This window comes from Ambystoma mexicanum, chromosome 6p (assembly GCF_040938575.1).
Source record: "Ambystoma mexicanum isolate Mex_15411 chromosome 6p, UKY_AmexF1_1, whole genome shotgun sequence".
NCBI lineage: Eukaryota > Metazoa > Chordata > Amphibia > Caudata > Ambystomatidae > Ambystoma > Ambystoma mexicanum.
Window position 1 is genome coordinate 1,489,136,728 of NC_090935.1, and position 21,532 is coordinate 1,489,158,259.

The 21,532-nt window shown below is 48.7% G+C and overlaps 1 protein-coding gene across 1 annotated transcript in view; it reads right to left on the bottom strand.

Moving 5' to 3' along the window:
• The window catches only part of LOC138511076 (trichohyalin-like), a 3,831,204-nt gene that overhangs the window by 942,299 nt on the left and 2,867,373 nt on the right, over nt 1-21,532 (bottom strand). The window contains exon 23 of the mRNA XM_069626576.1: nt 8,439-8,506. Coding sequence (XP_069482677.1) covers nt 8,439-8,506 — 68 coding nt within the window. The remainder of the gene's footprint in view (nt 1-8,438; nt 8,507-21,532) is intronic.

A 21,532-nucleotide genomic window follows, 5' to 3' on the forward strand; every position in this document is an offset into this window, starting at 1 on the left:
AAACACAGAAACTGAGCAAATTGCACAGTACACTGATTTGTAAACTACTAAATATGAGGGTCGAAATAATGCAGAAATATCTATTATGCAATGCTATAACTCATTATGAACTACCTACACTAACATGATCTTTTCTTTTATCACAGAAATTGAAAAAGAATATGTGCTCCAGTTACCCAAGTCATAAAAAAAATATATCCAATCACAAAAAAATCAAACAGTAAGTATATCATAATTCGCTCCATAACACAACCCTTGAAGCAAACATCTAACCATACACCACAATCCAAAATCTTTACTTCCATGGATTTGTTATGCTGCAGTGTTTGTTACCAAACTCTACAATGTTAATTGCATGACTTAGCCAAAACTTCACATACAAACTATACAAATCAAACAGTACACAAACTGCAGATTTGTGGATATTTGATGGATGTTTGATTCTATGGGTGGGTTATGCTTCGGCCAAGCACCCAAGACTCTAGGCCCTGGCCACAACCACCACAGCATAACACACCCATAGAATCAAACATTTTAACTGTGCTATATTGGCTACTTATACAGGATATTAAATACAATCAACTCTTACTAACAACCCAAAACCAATATCATACTAAAGTAAAATATCCAGAAGTGCATTTTATATGTCCGCGGACAGCCGCGGTGACCGCGGACATGACGAACACATCAGTGCACCTGCCACCTAAACAAATACAGCATTTGACCCATCTCTTACTCCCCCACCCTCCCCGAGCACTCTTACACACCAACACACTCCCCAAAGTTGTATTTTTCCCCATTCGTCGCTACACTGTCCGCGGATCCAAGATGGTGGGCGAACATGTCGAATGTCTGAGGACATGACGCAAGACAATTAGCCATTTGGTGTCCTGTCCGCGCAGCGAACAGGGAAATGTGTCAGCAGAGCGGACATAGATATCACACATTTTTTTAGACCTACTTTTTGGTCATTTAAAATGAAACTACTGGACGGATTTACACCACATTTTCAAAAGCACGCTTTCGGGAACAAGCCGCTGCTCCTGCCACAAATTTGGTGCAAATCCGTGGAGCAGTTTGAGCTGTAGCCGTGAGCAAAGTTTTTTTCCCATTCACTCTATGGGAAAAAAAAGAAATGTAGGGACCCCCTTATAACTCTGCCCCCCTGCACTAAACATCACTAAACTTTGCATAACAATTCAGAGTGGGTCATATATTTTTTGCAAAGTCTGGTGAGGATTCGTCCAGGGGGAGCAAAGTTATAAGCCTCCCAAAAAGTGCTCTTTCTATGAGATTAGCAACTTAACCATAACTACGCAGCCACTACCGTGGACCGTGTAATATGTATTTCATTATTTTCGATCTCTCCTACACATCCTTTATAAAGTGCTGTTTTCCTCTTTTAGTACTATTTTTAATAATCTACATAGTTTTAATAAACCACATGTGGACATTGCAATGAAATCAAATAGAAAGAAAGAGTGGGATGCTGCACTTCTCTGCAATGAATCCGCACTGGAGAAGACTAGGCGTCCATAACCACAGCGCATTGTCCCTGTTCTCCCCTAGGCACATCTGCTTGGCTCACTCTTCGGCCCTCAGCAGCAGGGCTGGAGTGACAGAAGATGAGCAGATCAAGAAGGCTCGAGCAAATTGTCCCTATGTTCCCCCTTCCTTTTTGACACCTACCCCAGTTACGTTCAAAGGCAGATAGCCATGGGGCATGGGTGGCATGGGAAGAGACCTCAAACTGGCGGAGGAGACAGGAGCTCAGGTTTAAAACAAGCTGGTGGCAACAGATGGTGGTCTGACTGAAGGACATACTAGTTTGAGACAAGGGGTAAGAGTAAACTTCAGTTGGGGCACAATGGGCAGAAGACATCAGTTTGGAGGTAAGAGTATTCACATGATGTCCTAGATATGCAGCTACTCTTCAGTTTTCATGTACACATTAATTGGTAAAAAAAAAACGTCATGCCCCTCCTACCACTGGAGTATGAAGGGGGCAGTGTGGAGGGGGAGTTCTTAACCTAATACTGCCATAATTAGTAAGCACACATGCATACACTTCTTCACCTTATTAAAGGATACATACAAATCAATTCTGTGAATGCAGAACTTAGTTTAGCCAACGCCCTCTTTCCTCTATTAAGTATCTATAAGAGTTGGCCATTTGTAGCATGTACCATCAACAAGCCAAAAGTAAAAGGTAGCTAGTGGGCTAGTGGACATCGGCCAGCACCAAAACATTAAAGGCTTAAAACAGGGGAGAAGACTATTGCAGGTATGCTGCAGAAAAAGAAAATATAGGCAGTATCAGGGAAGCACATGGATGCATAGTGATACCAGCAAAGATAAAAAAAAAGAGAGGAATGCGGAATGAGAAGCATAGATAGGCAAGGAACAGACAGAGTATGATGTGTGTGGTGGTACATCAGTTGAAATATAATAGCGAATGGGGGAAGGCTATACACAAGTAATTGGTCAGTTACGGGTTTCACATGAGATGGTTTCCTGGTGTGCAGAGTCAAGAGAAATGTCAGTCTGATAACAGGTTGTTTAACAGCTGCAGAGTGATTGGTCTCAAGAAAAGGTGCCAACTCTTGAGAAGAAAAAAACGTATGGGCAAAAAACCTCGGAGTACCTGGTCAAATTTAAGGAATCAGGAGGTACATAACAGTAGCCCAAGAAGAAGGCAAGCATCAGTTTAATATTGTAAGCAAGGTGGGACAAAAGGAACTGCTTGGGCATAGGAACACAACAGGGGAGACAGGCTGGAGGTTCATGATGTCCCAAATCCTTGGATGTCATCCATTCCCCCCGAGAGGAAGCCCATTCCCATGAGGGGAGAGAGGTGAGGCCGCTGCCCGATATTCCCTCGTGGGGTGGTACTAAGCAGGTGGAACTCATGGGAAGGGCCCCCCTATGGGACTAGGGATGACTGTCCGCATGGAACGTGTTTTGCCCAAAACATACCCCCACCCCCTCTCATCCTCCTACCCTATACAGGGTCCCATAATCCTGCACACTTTCATGTACCTCTGTAGGGTAGATGATCTGACCTCCCTAAAAAGTACTGGAACGAGGAAGAATAGCGACTTCATATGTGAATCATACACGAACCTGGGTGAAAGAAGAACACAAGTAACATAGTTGAGGATGAGAACATCAATACTGAGAGAAGGAAGAGGCGTGGCACAATGCAGAGTGCCCCGTGGAACCAACATGTTCGGCCCACACAACTGGGAACAAGTAAGTCCAACCCGATAATAAAAAGGGAAGAAGGTTTTCACAGGTTGTAAGACCATTCATGGAAGAACCAGGAAACTCGAAACAAGCTGATGGAAGAGAGACGGCAGGAGTGCAGAGGCTAAGGCACAAAGACACTGGGCTGCCGGCAGAGGTGTCACCAAGAGATTTGCTGTGGTCGGACCAAAGAAGGCGGCAAAGACCAGGGCAGCCAGCTGACCTAGAGAGTTAGTGTGCGCAGAGAGGTGGAAATGCACAGCCCAAGAGCAGGGGGAAGCTACAAGGCAAATGTAGCCCCTGGAGAGACTGTGAGAAGCCCGAGCTAAAAGTAGAAGCCCACAGACAACAGGAAGTGGCCAGTAAGAACCCTGGAGAGGTCTGTGTAGCCGGGGTGGTTGGTGGGAACCCTGAGGAGCAGAAAAGTCACAAAGAACGGGTCTGGGACTAACACCTAAAAACAAACTGCCTCCAAAGTATTCATCATAGTCACAGTACCTGGCAAGATAGTGAACCATGTGTGTGGCATCAAGTGAAGATAATTTCATGGGTCTGGGACCTGCATCCTTTTATGAAGAGTAAACTAAGTCATCTTCATAGGCACAGTACCAGGCAGGGTAACAAACCGGGTAGGCTGTGAGTCAAAGGCTGAGAAAGACCTAGGAAAGGAACAGATCCCCCCATGAGTTGAACATTCTGAGATAGGCTAGGGGAAGGGAGTCATTATCCCTGGTGTTTGAGAACATTGTGAGAAAAGCCACGGGAAGGGAGTCATTCTTTTGGCATTGTGAGAAGCCTGAGAACGGCCTGAGGATGGAAGACAATTCCCCTGGTATTTGTGAACATTGTGAAACACCTGAGAAAGACCATGGGAAGGGAGTCATTCTCTTGGCAACAAGGTTATACATTGGAATTTTGCTTTATTTGTGAACTGAGTAATCTTCAACCTGAAACTTTGTGTGCTGCCTTTGAATGGGACTGCAACCTGGGGAAGGGAGTCATTCCCTCAGGAAATAGTCTCTTCAGACTACTGGCATGTTGGTCCACACTATAGACGAAGGAAGACACTCTTCTGCATTAAGACTCACTTACCTTTTAGTTTAGTAAGAAGTGTAAGGGAAGGAAATAGATTTTGACACAGGATGGTGGACTTTTGGTCCCACACATTCTGACATATCCTTAGTGTTAGGATGAGCCAGGGAAACCCCTCTTAGTAATAGGGTCAGGTAGGGTTTTTTACTTTACTTTCCCATGGATAAATGATTTTAGCAACAATCTTACAACCTGTGAGTCAGTCTCCACCTTCCACAACCATACATAGGACAGAGAAGATAAAGGAAGCAGAGCTCAGAAGGGAGTCAGAAGACCTACATGGACTTTCATGACAATGTCACAAGACTGAAAGAGGATCATACTGCCAGGAGAAAGATAAACCTTCTATGGGATACCTGGAGCGATCTAATGCAAAGAGGGCTGCACTTACATCTTGAAATAGCTTTTGGTGTTTGCACGTCCTAAAATGGCCTGGATGTGCAAGCTTCACAACGAGGAATCCTTGCAGATACCCCTCTTGGAAGTTATGGTAGGATCTGCTGTTCACCCCATGGCTGTGCAGTGCACCATGACTCGTTTATGGGGTGCACCCTTCTCTTCATGGCATTGTGAGTGCCAGGACAATCTACCCCACAAGCCTAAGCGATGTGAGGGGAGATGAGTTGTGACACAATACCAAAAGGAAAACTACATTTCTGCAACAACCCACAATTATCTCCAGGTCAAGACCCCATATCTCATTGAATTTTAATATAGTTGACCTTAGAGACACTGGGGCAAAGTTTACAATGGTACTGCTTTCTAATTTTCATTGAGAGCGATCAACATAAGTTAGTAGGCCTTTGTTCACATAGGGGGCACCTAATTATAATTGGGTATTTATAACAAGCTTAATACCAAAGAGGTTTCTAAGCGCAGACCCATTTGAAGCTGTGTTGCTTTGCATTGTCTTGCTTCCATGACGAGCGTGTTGCCACTGAGCTATACTACCAGGACCTGGGAGTCAACACTAAAATGTATACACATATTTAAACAGCTCTGTGTAAAAAATTGCTTAGCAAACAATTCAGATTAATTTCCAAATACAAACACCTGTGTTCTTGAAAGGGAAGCCTGGCAGCTATAGATTGTTTCCTTGGGGGTCTACATTACCAACTCTAGAAACTATGCAGCCATCCTTGTACAGCCTGAATATATGCTAGGATGACATCAATATCACCTGTGCCAAGGTACCGGCTTCAGTAAACTTGGTGGAATCCTAAAAGGGCTGGAGCCCACATCACCAAAAAATCAAATATTGTGAATATACCGGCAAAGTCAAGGGTATGATATGACATGATGTGATATGGCATTTGTAACGCGCCTATACACAAGTGTTTCAAGGCGCGACGAGGCAGGGAGGGGGGAACAAGGGGAAGACAGACAACGATCCTACTAGGCCAGGTGTCATTTAGATCGCGCAAGTGCAGGGGTAAGGGGAAGGGAAAAAGGGGAAGGGGAGGGGGGAAGTGCAGTACAAGGTAAGTAGAATAAAATAAATAAAATAGGGCCAGCTGGTGGCAAGTGCAAGGCAAGTGCAAGGTAAGTGCAGACAAGTGCTGGGAGGGGGGGCTGTTGGGATACAGAGACAGTCCCACAGTGCAGGGGTTGCCAGGGAGGCAGTGCAAGTGGAGAGGGGCTGGGCCCAGTACCGAGGTCGGTGAGAGTGGCCCAGTTGCAGATTCAGTGCAGTTTCAGTGAAGAATTTAGCTGGGGAGAGGGAGAGAGAAAGCAGAAGCAAAGAGGAAGGTTTTGAGGTGCTTCCTGAACCGGAGATGGTTCTCCTCAAGTTTCAGGGAGGCAGGAAGGCTGTTCCAGAGGGATGCCCCTGCCGCGGAGAGAGATCTACCCCCAGCTCATTGCTTCGAGTAGCGGCTGACCCTGAGGGAGTTGGAGACGGATGAGCGAAGGGCTTGGGAAGGAAGATATTTAGGAAGAGAGAGTTGAAGGTATTCAGGCCCCAGGCCCCAGCAGGCCTTGTGGACAATGCAGAGGGTTTTGAACTTAATCCTCGCAGCCACTGGGAACCAGTGTAGAGATTTCAGTCCTGGAGAGATACGGTCCCTGGGCTTGAGGCCAAGGACAAGTCTCGGTGTCCTGTTCTGGATGAGTTGCAGAGGGCGGAGAGTGGATGCAGGCAGATTAAGATAGAGGCTGTTACAGTAGTCCAGCTTTGAGAGAACCAGTGCTCGGGAGACAGTGAGCTTCTGGGGGAAGGAGAGGAAGGGAAGAATACCTCTGAGGAGGTGCAGCTGGTAGTGTGACTTCTTAGAGACGTCAGATATATGAGGAGAGAAGGAGAGTGTGGAGTCGAAGATGACCCCGAGGTTTTTTGCCTTGCAGGTAGGAGCCGGAAGAGGGCCAAGAGAGGCTGGCCAGAGAGCTGCAGGGAAGGAGGAAGTGGGTGTGCCGATGAATAGAATCTCAGTCTTACTGGCATTAATGGAGAGGTCATTGGCGACACACCATTACTGGATAGCAGACAGACAGTCAGAGATGAGGGAAGGAGAGGAGGAGGCCGAGGGTAGCCTGAAAATGAGCTGGGTATCGTCCGCATAGCACTGACAGTTGGGGCAGAGAGCGGCGATGCATTGGGCAAGGAGTGCCAGATACTGGTTGAACAGCCAGGGAGAGAGATTAGATCCCTGGGGGACACCACAGGTGGAAAAAAGATATCAGAGAGGAAGGACCCCAGTTGGACCTGGGAGGGTCGATTGGAAAGGAAAGAGGTCAGCCATGCCAGAGCCTGACCAGTGATACCCAGGTTATCACGGAGACGGTTGAGCAGGGTGGCATGGTTGACCGTGTCAAAGGCAGAAGAGAGATCGAGCAGAATGAGAACACACGGAGTGTTGGAGTTGAGGTTCAAGAGCAGGTTCTCACGGATGTTCAGGAGAGGAGTTTCCGTGCTTCTGGCAGCTCTGAAGCCAGATTGATGGTCATGAAGACTACCAACAGATTCACCATGGAGGTTAAGCTGGGAGATGGCCAGTTTCTCCAGGAGCTTGCCCAGGAAGGGAGTGATGGAGATTGGGCGATAGTTAGCCGGGCAGGAGGGGTCGGAAGAGGGTTCCTTAAGAAGAGGGTGCACAAGGGAGTGGTTAAGGGGGGATGGGAAGACTCCAGAGGCGAAGGAGTGGTTGCAAAAGTCAGCCAGGGCAGGTGCCAGGGAGTCGATGTGGTCCTTGATAGTTTTGGAGGAACAGGGGTGAACCTGTTTAGATCGGACTTGTCTGGAAACCTCGTCAGCAGAGAGGGAGGGGGGGTGGCTGCAGAAGAGCCAGAGGAAGAGCAGGGGAGAGAGGGAGGGAGGTGATAGGAGGAGAGTGAGGACAGGATGTCCTGAGTTTTAGAGATGAAGTGAGAGGCCAGTGCAGTGCAGAGGGCCTGGGAGGGGACAGGAGAGGTAGAGACTGCTGCAGGGTTGGCAAGCTCCTTGCAGATTTTAAAGAGTTCGGCCGAGTTGTTAGATGCCGCAGAGATGCGGGCTTGGATAAGGGCTCTCTTCTTGGTGAGAACGGAGAGACGGTATTGCCTTTGGAGCAGGCGGCAGGCCAGTTTGTCAGAGGATGAACAAGAAGCACGCCATTTCCTCTCTGCCACCCTGCACTTGCGTTTTAGGGTGACGAGATCCGAGTCATACCAGGAGTTACATTTGGCTTTGGGCTTCAGGCGGATTCTCATGACGGGGGCAAGGATATCAAGAGTATCAGATATAGCAGAGTGGAGCATGGAGAGGGCTGTGTCGTCCTTGGATGCAGGGAGACTAAATTATTCTGAGCCCCTGCTCAGGCAAATGTCTTTGCATGTCACTGTTTCAGCAATCTGAAGTGCCCCACACTACATTTCTTGGGAGCAATTGTCTTTTTGTATACTGTACTAACCATTACGGATTTTGAAGAACCATTTTTATGGGATAACTTCTTGGATTGTTAAACGTTTTAGAAAAAAATATCTTCTCACACAGAAAATAAAGTGACAGAAAGAACACAAATTATCAGAAAAAATGCATGACATCAAAATATCACTTATCGGTTTTGGGCAACAAACGCTGTGTTGGACTGAAAAAATGCATAATTGAGGATTTATTAAATACTTACTTTGCTCTACTTTCATCTTGAAGTTTTAATACTTTGGTCCGTAAGTTAGCTCTCCTCCGTTTGTCAGCCTGTAAAAAAGAAATTATAATAAAAGTTTAGTATGCATTCGGAAACAAGAATGCTAAAAGGAGACTAAAGATATATGGGACCGGTAATTCCCCATTCACCTTTTGCCCTTCCCCATTCCCATTTCTGCCCCATAGGGCTCAATGGGAATGGGGAAGGAGGTAATTACGGCACCGTAAATTACGGTACCGTAATTACCTCCGAGGTACCTTTGCGTGTCCTGTACTTAACTCCTGCTAAAAGCAGGAGGTAAGGAAGGACCCGCAAAGGGAACTCGGAATACGGAGGTAAGGGATTACCGGCATCGGCACCCTTACCGGTGCCGGTAATCCCTTACCTCAAGGCTTTTGAAAGCCGCCTCAAGGTGTGCTCCTTAATGGAGGATCATAGCACCCAAAGACTCAGCTGAACATACTGCATATTAGCACACAGAGATCGTTATTGACCTCCTCTGTGCCAATCAGAGTGTTCAGAGAGCAGTCAATACCTACCGCCATTTGGTATTCACTGCATTCTGAACAGCCTGACTTCAAAAGCAGACAGGGAAACAGTAATGAATTTACAGGCAAGATGTCGTTCAACAAAACGCTTTCTCTCTAGGGGGACCAGTTTCTTCACTGAAACATCATATTTAATTTACCAAAGAGAAAGTTAAAACATGGGAAAATGCTTTTACTTTCTTATAGAGAAACTGTTTAATTGTGCTCGACCCCTATTGCATGCTCATGTTAAACCGTCTCAAATTTAATCAAGGTAGCAATTGAAATGCTTAACTTATGAAAACAACCTTGTTATTAAAATCTTAGAAAATATAACCCTTTTTCAATTGCAGAGTTTGTCGATTTCCTTTCTCATTATTAAACTAACTTAATTTCCTTTTCTATCTTTATTCAGTTGTAAGCCACAAAAGAAACAATAAAAAATACAACACACACAAATGCAAAACCCAACATCCCCGAAAAATATCAGTTAACTCAGTCTAAAATACACATTTTTATCAAAAAACATGAAAACACCAATACAACCATAAAATGTGCGGTGGAAACTTTTAGAGCCTATTGCTAGTAAACATCGACTAACTATATCCTCAAATGTGTACCATAATTTATTCTCCAACGGTCCCTCTAATTATCATCGCTCTCTTAGGAAAAGAGAGAAGAGCTCCTGCAATGTAAATGGAGTCTGCTTTTAGCGGGAAATAGACGGCAGGCCGGCATTGAGGGAAGGAATATTGCCTTAAAACGGGCAAAATGGTTGGACTTAGAATCACACTTTAAGCCAGACAGAAACGGATAACATGTGATAAATCCTCCCTCTCTACCCCACATGCTTAACAACTAGCGACAGTTAAATAGCTCTGCCACTTAGACGTATTATTCCTAAGTCTCAAAAAGTCTAACTGAGCCCTCGTAATCAGCCAATGCTCCGAAGGGTAGTGGCTGAATAAAAGTTAATATTGTAGCAGACCTGGCATGCCTTTTATTAAAATGTAACCTGAATTAATGTGTTTCTCTATCTCCCAGGTTTCTAGATTTAAGACTTTCCCGGTAAAAATTGATTTGGACTTTAGATGAAAGTGCTTCGGGGGGTGGGGGGGAAAGTGCAAGTGTATTAAAGCCAGCTAAACTCCCTTTACGATATTTAAACCAAGGAATACGACTAGCTGCATCACTTTTCAGAACGTTCTTAATCAGAAAATATTTAAGGGAGGCATCAGCGTTTGACTAGATTATGCAGCAGTGTAACACTGGGACCAAGACCCCTATGTCTTCCAAAAAGCATATGCCCAATTCCTCATGAGCTGCAAAATGTGCAGCCGAGTTTGGCAAATCCAACAAATTCTTGAGAAATGTATGTTCAATTACCTTTAGCCCTGTGATCTTGCTGTGACCCCAAAAACTAGCTCCATAGGTGGTTGTAGGCAAAGTGTGGGTATTGTAAACCTTAAGGATCATCTGTAAGGGTTTACCACTACATATTCCCATAAAGCGGGCTACCCCGCCCAAACCTTGACTCATTTGTGTTTTTTGTTTAGACACATCAGCCACCGCCAGGTTGCTGGAAAAGGGCATACTTAAATAGTCAAATTCTGTAGCTTTTGGAATTACTGCTCATAAACACTGCATTTTACACATATCAAGAGCCTTATGTGAGGGTTCAGAAATGTGAGGTAGACAATCAGATAGAGGTTTTCCACAAGTAGCCACGTTATTAAATAATAAGGGTGTGATAAATGCCTCGCTTTCCCTAACCTAACAAGGATTTCCCCACCTATTAAACTAAGACTAAAGGAAAACACTCTAATGAAGGAGATTTGTCCCTCACACTTATACATACAACAAAATCGTACAGGTATCATATGACCATTCAAACGTAACAAAATAGCACTTCTATTCAAACATAAACTTTGTAACCATGTATCCTTGTAACCATGGTCGGATCCCCTTGCCAAGGATAAATGAAGGATTTTCCAAAGCCTATTGTCCCTTTAGTGGCCTCTCACCTAGCTGAACTGTTCAACTTGTCCTTCTACTCTGCTTGCTTTCCCTCTGTTTTCAAAACAGCCACGGTCATCCTCTCCTAAAAAAGCAAAAGGTTGACCTGTACATACCAGTTAACTTTCACCCTGTCTTTCTCCTTCTGCACTACTCTAAAGTGCGTGAAAGTTTTGTGTCCAACTGTCTTTCCAATTCCTTAGACATCCACAACCTTCGAGACCCCTTACAAGCAGATTTCCGCTCATGTCACTCCACGGAAACTGCTCTCATGAATGTGTCCAAGTTCATTGCCTCTGCTAAGTACTCCAACTCCAACGTATCCTCTATCCTACTTCTCTTTGACCTGTCTGCTGCCTTTGATACTGTCGATCACTCTGACCTCCTTAATACTCTCTTTGTTCCTGGGATTCCTGATCGAGCCCTTCCCTGGATTGAATCCTAGATTACAACTCAGTGATTCTCTGTCTCCTGGAGCAACAACACTTCTCAACTTATTCTTCTGTAGGCTTTGTCTTGTGTCTACTCCTCTTTACACTCTACACCTCCCCCTTTGGGGCACTAATCTCTTCCTTTGGGTTCTCGTACCAACTATTCGTGGGCAACACCCAATTCTTCTTCTCTTTTCCTATACTCTCCTCTGACCTCTCTATTAAAATTTCAAACTGTCTCTCTGCCATTAAATATTGGAAGGCAGCGCACTCTCTGATGTTAAACTTGATAAAAGCAGAGGTTCTCTTCTTCCCTGTCAAAAGCTCTCTCATCTGTTCCTCTGCCTATCCAGTTCCCATGTGACATTCTCCCCTACTCTTCTTCAGCTAGAAAGCTCTGCGTCATCTATGACCCTTCTCACACCTTCTCTGACTTCATCTCCAAAACTGGAATAGCAGCTCACCTCAAACTCTTAAATATTAGGAAAATCAGGCACCTCCATCCTTTCAACACTGCCAAGCATCAGGTAAACACTCTTGTATTCTCTAAACTCGACTTCTGTGCCAACATCCTCATTGGTCTCCCCAACTATGCTTTCTATCATCTAGACAAGAACATTAACTTCATTAACAGGACTCTCTTTGAACTTGACACATACTTCTTCGTAACGTCACCAAGATGGATGGCTGACGATGCAAAACAAGGCCAGATTTTAATTTCTTCTCCTGGTTCACAAATCTATCCACGGTAAGGTACCACTGTATCTATGCTCCTCTATCCAGCTCTACAAGCCTTCTCATATTCTCCATCCGCCTGCCTCCTTGTCTACCATTGATGATCCTCCCACTCCCCGTGCTTTCTCTTGCTTCCGCTCATTCTCTTTTCTTGCTCAACTTGCATGGAATTCTCTTCCCCTGGACATCAGAGAAACAGTCCACACAGATGTGATCTGAACTAAATTAAAACCCTACCTCCTTGCCTCAGAGTTACCCTCTTAACCTACCTTCTCATCTGCCGGCTAGATAACCTTTTTTGCTTGCCTCTGACCTGCCTATGTCCCTCACTTCCTCTGTCTCCACTCTAGCACTTCACCCATCGTGGTCACATCCCAAGAACAGCTGGCCGTACTGCCTACCTGCACTTAAAAATGGCCAAAGTTCATTGTCCTTAATCTATGTATGTCTATATATGTATTGTCCCCGTTGACTGTTCCATTTACTCCTCTCCACAACCTAGTCAGAATGTCCCTCCAACTCAACCCATTGTAAGAAGATCACTGCTTGCCGTCAAATCTGATTTCTTATCTGTTTGTACAACTTTTTGTGATCAATCTTTCTCCCCTAACTTCCCAGGTGCTGCCTGTGCTGTACTAAGTTCGTTGATGTTTCCAGCATGTATCTTAGAGGCTGGACTGGGCAAGCTTTCAAACTACTTCATTTCATTGAGTGAGCAAGCAAGGAAATAGAAATATTGACTTTGTGCCATTCAGAGACAAGACTACAAAACCTCCTTTCATTCGCAGAGCAACGCAGAGTGCGAGGAGTGTTGTCTGTGTTGCTCCTTCCCCTGCTGCTGCTGCCTTCAGTGACGAACGCTGATAGTCTTTATACTATTTTCACTGTGTGCCATAGAGAGACATGACTACAAAATCTCCTGTCATTCGCAGAGCGGTGTGGAGTGCGAGGATTGTTGTCTGTGTTGCCTTTGAGGCTATGAGGAACAGAACAGTGACGTTGTGCTCTCACTACATGGATCCGGTGAATGGCTCCCTTCGTTTCTTTCACATGCCGAGGACTCGAGAACAGCTCCAATCACAGGTGAGCTCTTTAACTAATGTAACACCCAAGTCTGCTAAATCCCTGCCTTCCTCCCTAGTCTAGCCAAAGAACTTGCAGAAGTATGCAAATGAGTCAACCCCAAGATCTATTGTAACGTGGCTCCATGATTCGAAATTAGGGAGTAGAATGTGTGGGCTTGGCAGATGTATTTAAAAAAAGAAAGCACCTTTACAGCTGACCGGCCCCGAATTATCTGTATCTCCAGTCATTAATTTGCCTTCTTGCTCGATCAGCATGGCTCCTGTGACCTCTGGGGAAAGCTGGCTGTGTGATCTTACTGATGCAGAGCTTGTACAGAGATGAGGCTGCCTTATCTGGCTAATAACAAGATTTTGTTTCCCTAATTGACTCTAGACTTACCCTGATCCTGCTTGTGTTGGACAATCTCCAAAGTGTGACGGAGACGGTTGTCGGAATGATGGCTAGTCATTGATGAAGAAGGGGGGTTCTAGACCTGTATCTTTAGACCCAATCACCAGCTCCGATATGCTACCGAGTTGTACGGCTGCTTACTCTGAAGCAGCGGTGAGGCCGGCCGATTTAGCGATTGGCAACCAACTGGCAGACAACCCTATCTTTGTGCAATCCAACTGCTGTTCTCCCCCCTTGGAAGATTCCCGGGAAGCCTGCAAAGAGGTCAATGTGGGCTACCCTCCACGGGTCAGCGATTCGATAGCTGACACAAATTAAAATGGGTCGGCACACCAGGAAGACCTTAATGACCAATGTCTGACTAAAAAGGCACTGAAAATATATTATGATGAATCTGGCAACATGACGAATACAGCTTCAGGGATTTTGCAGAAAGACCAACTGTACCTGATCTAATTCTCGTCTGAGCCCCAAGGTCTGTTTACCATTTCAAAAGACCTGGGGCTTTCTCTAGTGGCTTCCTCAATCCTCCGAAACCTTCGGCTCATACAAAACAGGGATCTAAGTCTACCTCATTCAATGTACACTGCAACATGATGTCAGCTCTAATCATCTCGCTGGCACAGTTTTTGAAGCTATACGAGGCAATACATGAGAACGCCAAAGACCAATTATTTATATTGACATGGTAATTCATGGAATTTCGCACAAAAGTGTCGCACGCGGCTGGCGCACAGCGTGCCCGTGCGAATGTCTGCGCCAGCCGCGTGTGCTAAAATCGATTTCCGCGCACAGCGTATTCATGGATTTTCGCATCCAAAACCAGCCGTGGCGCAGCGTGGCGCAGCGACCCTGCAGCAGCGCCAGTTTCGCTCCCAAGAACGCCCTCGCGCAAGGAAAAGCCATCAAAATCCCCAAACCAGCGCAAAGGGCTGCGCCAACCCTGGACCAGTTTACCGGACTGCCAAAGAGCAAACGCCAAGCGGGGAACGTGTATTACGGGTTTCGCGGTAACACGCAATTGGCCTGGGTACGTGTATTTCAGGGGTGCGCGGGAAGTTCTACACGCGATTGGGCTGGGTACGTGTATTTCAGGGGTGCGTGGGTGTTTTCACACGGGATTGGCCTGGGTACGTGTATTTCAAGGGTGCGCGAGAAGTTTTACACGCGATTGGGCCTGGGGGAGCGGTGTACGTGTATTCCAGGGGTGCGCGTGAAGTTTTACACGCGATTGTGCTGGGTACGTGTATTTCAGGGGTGCGCGGGAAGGTTTACACGCGATTGGTCTGGGCATGTGTATTTCAGGGGTGCGCGGGAAGTTCTACACACGATTGGGCTGGGTATGTGTATTTCAGGGGTGCGCGGGTGTTTACACACGCGATTGGCCTGGGTACGTGTATTTCAGGGGTGCGCGGGAAGTTCTACACGCGATTGGGCTGGGTACGTGTATTTCAGAGGTGCGTGGGTGTTTTCTCACACGCGACTGGCCTGGGTACGTGTATTTCAGGGGTGCGCAAGAAGTTTTACACGCGATTGGGCCTGGGGGAGCGGTGTACGTTTATTTCAGGGGTGCGCGGGAAGGTTTACATGCGATTGGTCTGGGTATGTGTATTTCAGGGGTGCTCGGGAAGTTCTACACGCGATTGGGCTGGGTACATGTATTTCAGGGGTGCGCGGGTGTTTACACATGCGATTGGCCTGGGTACGTGTATTTCAGGGGTGCGCGGGAAGTTCTACACGCGATTGGGCTGGGTACGTGTATTTCAGATGTGCGCGGGAAGTCCTACACGTGAATTGGCAGTGTGGGTCCTCCCAGGTGTCCCCTCTACCCCCTCCACGGACCCTGCAGTCAGCCCACACCACAGGGGACTACCCTGCACCCCTGGTCATGTCCCGCAGGCAGCCCATCCACCATGTGCATGCCCCCCAGCCAAGCCACATGTCACGTTTCAATATGCTCAACAACTCATGTCTCCCAGCACCCCCACCCCCCAGCAGTCCGGGGCACCTGCCAGCAGGCCCCCACTCATGTCCCACTCATGTCCCCTTGCACCCCCACCCCCCAGCAGTGCGGTGCACCTGCCAGCAGGCCCCCACTCATGTCCCACTCATGTCCCCCTGCCCCCAGGTCATGACGATCCTCAATCATGGCCCTTATGGCCAGCATACCCAGCACAAAGACCCAACCAAGTATTGCATCCACCCACATAGAAAAGGCAATTACATGATAAAACCCCAATGGCAAGTATGTAAATGAACACATGTCTGTCACACACACATACACAATGGGTGCAAGTGAATGTCAAAACCCATATCATGACATGCATGAAACCAATGAGATAATACCACACATCGAAGTATGAAGAAAAAAATGTATTAATCACAACATGAATGGAATTAAAATCAAACAACAATGGGAATAAAAAAAAAAGCAGCATGTCCGTGAAAGAATGAAAAACAAGAAATCAAAATCCAAAGAAATCCAAAAGAAATGGTGTCCAAAGTCACAGTCCAACAAATCAAATTCAAGGCAAAAAATGATAGTGAAAACCATTGCTCCATGGTGAGAAAAAAAAAATATAAAGAGAAGAATCCAATGGTGAACTATATACAGATGAACAATCCAGGGTCCATGATCCCAACTGAAGAAATGAAATCTAACAAAAATCCTACCTACTAAAAAAATATATACAGAAACGTGGTGCATTGTCCAAGCGCAACCAAAATAAAGAAAAAAACGAAAGGAAACTTAACACTAAAGAACTATTTACAAGGGCAGCGGGCTAGTCTGACGGCTCACTTCTGGATGTCCCAGGCCAGGGCATCATCGAACTCCTGCTCTATGTCCCGGAGGCAGTCCTCTTCCATGTCCCTGAGTGTTCGCAGGGACGATGACATCCGGACCCCCAAGTCCCTGCGAATCGCCTCGAGGCACTCGGCCCGCCTCAGGGCCCTCCGCATGGAGTTCTCCGCCCTGACCATCGTGAGCCATGCCTCTTCTGCTCGCTGCCGCTCCGCATCTATGGCGTGGCCCAACCGCTGCCACACGGAAGACACTTTCCGTCCTGGGTCCTCCTGCCCTCCGGCCGATGCCTGCCCCTCCGATGTCGAAGGCCCCGAGCCATCATGGCTCCCACCTTGTTGCTGCTGCTGCTGTGCCTGTGCCCTGCCTCCTGCAGCCTGCACATCCTCCTCCCGCTGGGGTGCAGTTGTCGAGGTGGCCACCCCTGCTGGACGTCCGACTCCCGACTGTGGCAGGGATGTGTCCTCCACCAGCCTGGCCGCACGGTCAGAGGCAGCTACACAGGGCACCCAGCTGATACATGGGTGGGAAGATGGCACGGAGGACGACTGGCGCATAGGGGGTTCAGGTGAGGAGGGGGTCGTAGCAAGTTCAAGTAAACGGAGGATTCTGGCATGGGTGACCTGTCCTAGTAGGCTGACACGGTCAACGAGCCATACGAGATGACCTGAAGTCTCCTCATGAAAAGACCGCAGGTCACCTCGCATGGCCCGTTGACGCGTCGCCACCACACTCAGGACAGGCTCAACCCGGTCCCGGATAGCCATGTCTGCAGGGAGAGGAAGGCCAGTTGTTGTGCGGCTATCCCCACCCTGAAAACGGGTCTGGACGTAGGCATCCCTGCTGGTGCGAGATGATGCAGTCACAGGATCAGGGACAGGATTACACACAGGCACCTCCGCGGCGGTCTGTGCTGCCTCCTGTCCCTGCGCTGCACCACCAGCACCAGTGGAATCCCCACCTCCAGACCCCGTCTCTGTCCCTTGCACGGCCTCCTCCTCCCCCAAAGCCCCCACCAACCTGGATGACTCCGTGCCATCTTCCGTCGTCGGACCCTATGGGGTCTCAGCTGCCACTTCTGCTGCCGAGGAGTCCAACTCCGACCTCCGCCTCTTGGACCTTCCCCCGGCAGCTGCGGCCTGGGACGCGGCACCAGACTCCTCACTCCCCGACAAGATGACAACCTGGGAGGGGAGACAGGCCTTGCGTCTCCGGCTGGTGGTGTGATCCCCGCCGCTGTGCTCCACAGCACCCTCTCCGCCCTCTTCATCAGTTGACGCTGCAGACAGGGAGAGATAGGAGACAGGCATCAGGACACTGTACAATGGACTGATACACACATGACAGTTGCACATGAGTGGCAGTGTCAGACTTCAGACATGGCATCACAATCCCCAACACACATGGCATGTCAACTCACACACATGAGCAATTCCACAGCCATATGGAAACAGGCAGCAACATCCATACACATACAACAGCATGAGCAGCCAAAGGTGAGCCATACATCACATGAAACATAGGAAGTGCACTAGACATGCACTCAAGCCACCACACCTACATGCATGTGTACACCTCCACCAACTGTCGCAGTGATGAGATTTGCACCCATGTCACATCAGGCAATCAGTCTTCTACATATCAGTGTCCCAAGCATCCATGTTGCATCACTGTTGCACCCTTGTCAGATACACACACATGCACATGTACACGGTGCAGATACATGCAGCTGGAACCGACATCCATGTGTCACACCACAACCATGACAACTTACATACACAGTCATTCAAACATGTGTGCTCAGACATCTGCATTTGCCATGCAAGCTTACACACACATGCACCATCCATGTGTCTCACACAAGAGAGGACTTGCATGTGTTAGCCCCACGGCCCTGTACATACACATCCATACATGGACCTCCAATAACACATGTGCAACCTGCACACTACAGGCACACCACCACACGCACAGCTTACAATCAGCATGCATGTACACTTACCGCTCGACTCCAGACGGGTCTGCCTCTCAAGGGCCTGGCCGTCGAGCGCTGGGGATACGTGTTCCAGGACCCTCATCTGATGTTCCGACAGGTGGCCCCAGTGCCCCTTACCATCCGCTGGCTTCACGAGGCGCCGGGCCTTGTTGAGGGTCCTGGCCCTGAAGTCATCCCAGCGCTTCTTGACATGTTCGTAGTCGCGGACTGCCACCCCCTCCACGTTGATGGCAGTCACGATGTCAGTCCAGATCCTGGTCCGTCCTTCCTTGTCGGCGCGCATACTTCTGAAGAGGGCATCATACTGCCCCAGAACTTGCTCCACCAGGACACCAACTTCGGTGACACTGAAGCTGGTGGCCCTCTGCCTCTCTGGCTGGGGGTTGCCAGTGCTGCCAGATGGTGTTGCGCCCGACATGGCAACCCCAGAGGCAGGAGTGGGTGGGCAACTGGGTCCTGGGGCTGGGCTGTGGAGCGATGGAATCCCAGTCGGGAGTCTTCAGTTCCAGCAGGGGTGGTCACAGCAACTGCACCCCTGGCTGATGTGCAGGCAGCAAATAGCAGGGCACGTGGGCAGCAGGCAGTCAGGCAGCAGCAGATGGCAGGTGGGAGCATGCTTGGGGGTCTGGGGGGCAGTAATTCGGCCTTGTGGGCAGGAGCGTGGTCTTCCGTGTGCATACGCGTGGCCAGCTTGATACGGAGTGATTTGGCACGTGAAAATTCTACACGTCAGCGTGTGATTCGAGGAAAGGCCCTTAGCGCGTCAGCGCGTCAGCACGCATACGCGATTTCATTGGACCAAAGGCCCTTAGCGCGTAAGCGCGTCTGTGACGTATCGCGCACGGGCGTTGCCCTGGCAGGGCTTGAAGATCCCACGTGGATTTCCATTGCTCTGTACGTGCTTTTCGTGGGGTGCGGTGCGTGTGTTTTCCAGGCGTTGGGGTTCACACGCTATTACTTCACAGCGGGTGGGTCTTGGCTACACGTTCTTCTACACGCAAGGCAGTCGGTGAGTGGTACCCTGCTCCCCCAGGCCCGATCGCATGTAAAACCACCCGCGAGCCCCTGGAATACACGTACCCGCTCCCCCAGTCCCGATCGTGTGTAAAACTTAACGGGCACCCCTGAAATACACGTACCCAGGCCAATCGCGTGTGAAACTTCTCGCGCACCCCTGAAATACACATACCCAGGCCAATCGCGTGTAAAACTTCTTGCGCACCCCTGAAATACACGTACCAAGGACAATCGCGTGTGAAACTTCTCGCGCACCCTTGAAATACACGTACCCAGGACAATCGCGTGTGAAACTTCTCGCGCACCCCTGAAATACACGTATCCAGGCCAATCGCGTGTGAAACTTCTCGCGCTCCCCTGAAATACACGTACCCAAGCCAATCGCGTGTGAAACTTCTCACGCACCCCTGAAAAACACGTACCCCACTCCCCCAGGCCTGATCGCGTGTTAAACTTCCCGCGAGCCCATGAAATACACGTACCCCGCTCCCCCACGCCCGATCGCGTGTTAAACTTCCCGCGAGCCCCTGAAATACACATACCCCGCTCCCCCAGGCCCGATCGCGTGTAAAACTTCCCGCGCACCCACAGAATACACGCATACGCTATTATTCACACAGCGGGTGTCCGTGTTTGTCGCGTACCCCTTTGTACGTCATTTGTCCTAGAGGGCCACAGTATGGGACATTCATCAGTGCTGTGTATACGTGCTTTTTGTTAGCGCACATTTTGGCGCACATTTTTTTCATGTGCAGGGACGCTACCGCCTGCTTTCGTGTGGCGGACGTGTATGGGCCTGTGCGCGTCTTTGCCCGTGCGCTGGTTTGCCCTATTCGATTCCATGAATATGTGTTTTAGGCGAGCGTGTGGGCGTTCTGCGTTGCCCTGGCAGGGCTTGAAGATCCCACGTGGATTTCCATTGCTCTGTACGTGCTTTTCGTGGGGTGGGGTGCGTGTGTTTTCCAGGCGTTGGGGTTCACACGCTATTACTTCACAGCGGGTGGGTCTTGGCTACACGTTCTTCTACACGCAAGGCAGTCGGTGAGTGGTACCCTGCTCCCCCAGGCCCGATCGCATGTAAAACCACCCGCGCACCCCTGAAATACACGTACCCAGGCCAATCGCGTGTGAAACTTCTCGCGCACCCCTGAAATACACGTACCCAGGCCAATCGCGTGGGAAACTTCTCACGCACCCCTGAAATACACATACCCAGGCCAATCGCGTGTAAAACTTCTAGCGCACCCCTGAAATACACATACCCAGGCCAATCGCGTGTAAAACTTCTTGCGCACCCCTGAAATACACGTACCAAGGACAATCGCGTGTGAAACTTCTCGCGCACCCTTGAAATACACGTACCCAGGACAATCGCGTGTGAAACTTCTCGCGCACCCCTGAAATACACGTATCCAGGCCAATCGCGTGTGAAACTTCTCGCGCACCCCTGAAATACACGTACCCAAGCCAATCGCGTGTGAAACTTCTCACGCACCCCTGAAAAACACGTACCCCACTCCCCCAGGCCTGATCGCGTGTTAAACTTCCCGCGAGCCCATGAAATACACGTACCCCGCTCCCCCACGCCCGATCGCGTGTTAAACTTCCCGCGAGCCCCTGAAATACACATACCCCGCTCCCCCAGGCCCGATCGCGTGTAAAACTTCCCGCGCACCCACAGAATACACGCATACGCTATTATTCACACAGCGGGTGTCCGTGTTTGTCGCGTACCCCTTTGTACGTCATTTGTCCTAGAGGGCCACAGTATGGGACATTCATCAGTGCTGTGTATACGTGCTTTTTGTTAGCGCACATTTTGGCGCACATTTTTTTCATGTGCAGGGACGCTACCGCCTGCTTTCGTGTGGCGGACGTGTATGGGCCTGTGCGCGTCTTTGCCCGTGCGCTGGTTTGCCCTATTCGATTCCATGAATATGTGTTTTAGGCGAGCGTGTGGGCGTTCTGCGCACTTGCCTCCTGTACTTCCCCCCGTGACGCCCACATTTTCACGAGTTGTTCTCCATTCCGCGTGTCACGCCCCGTGTTCCGCCTACTTTTGTTATGTGCGCCGC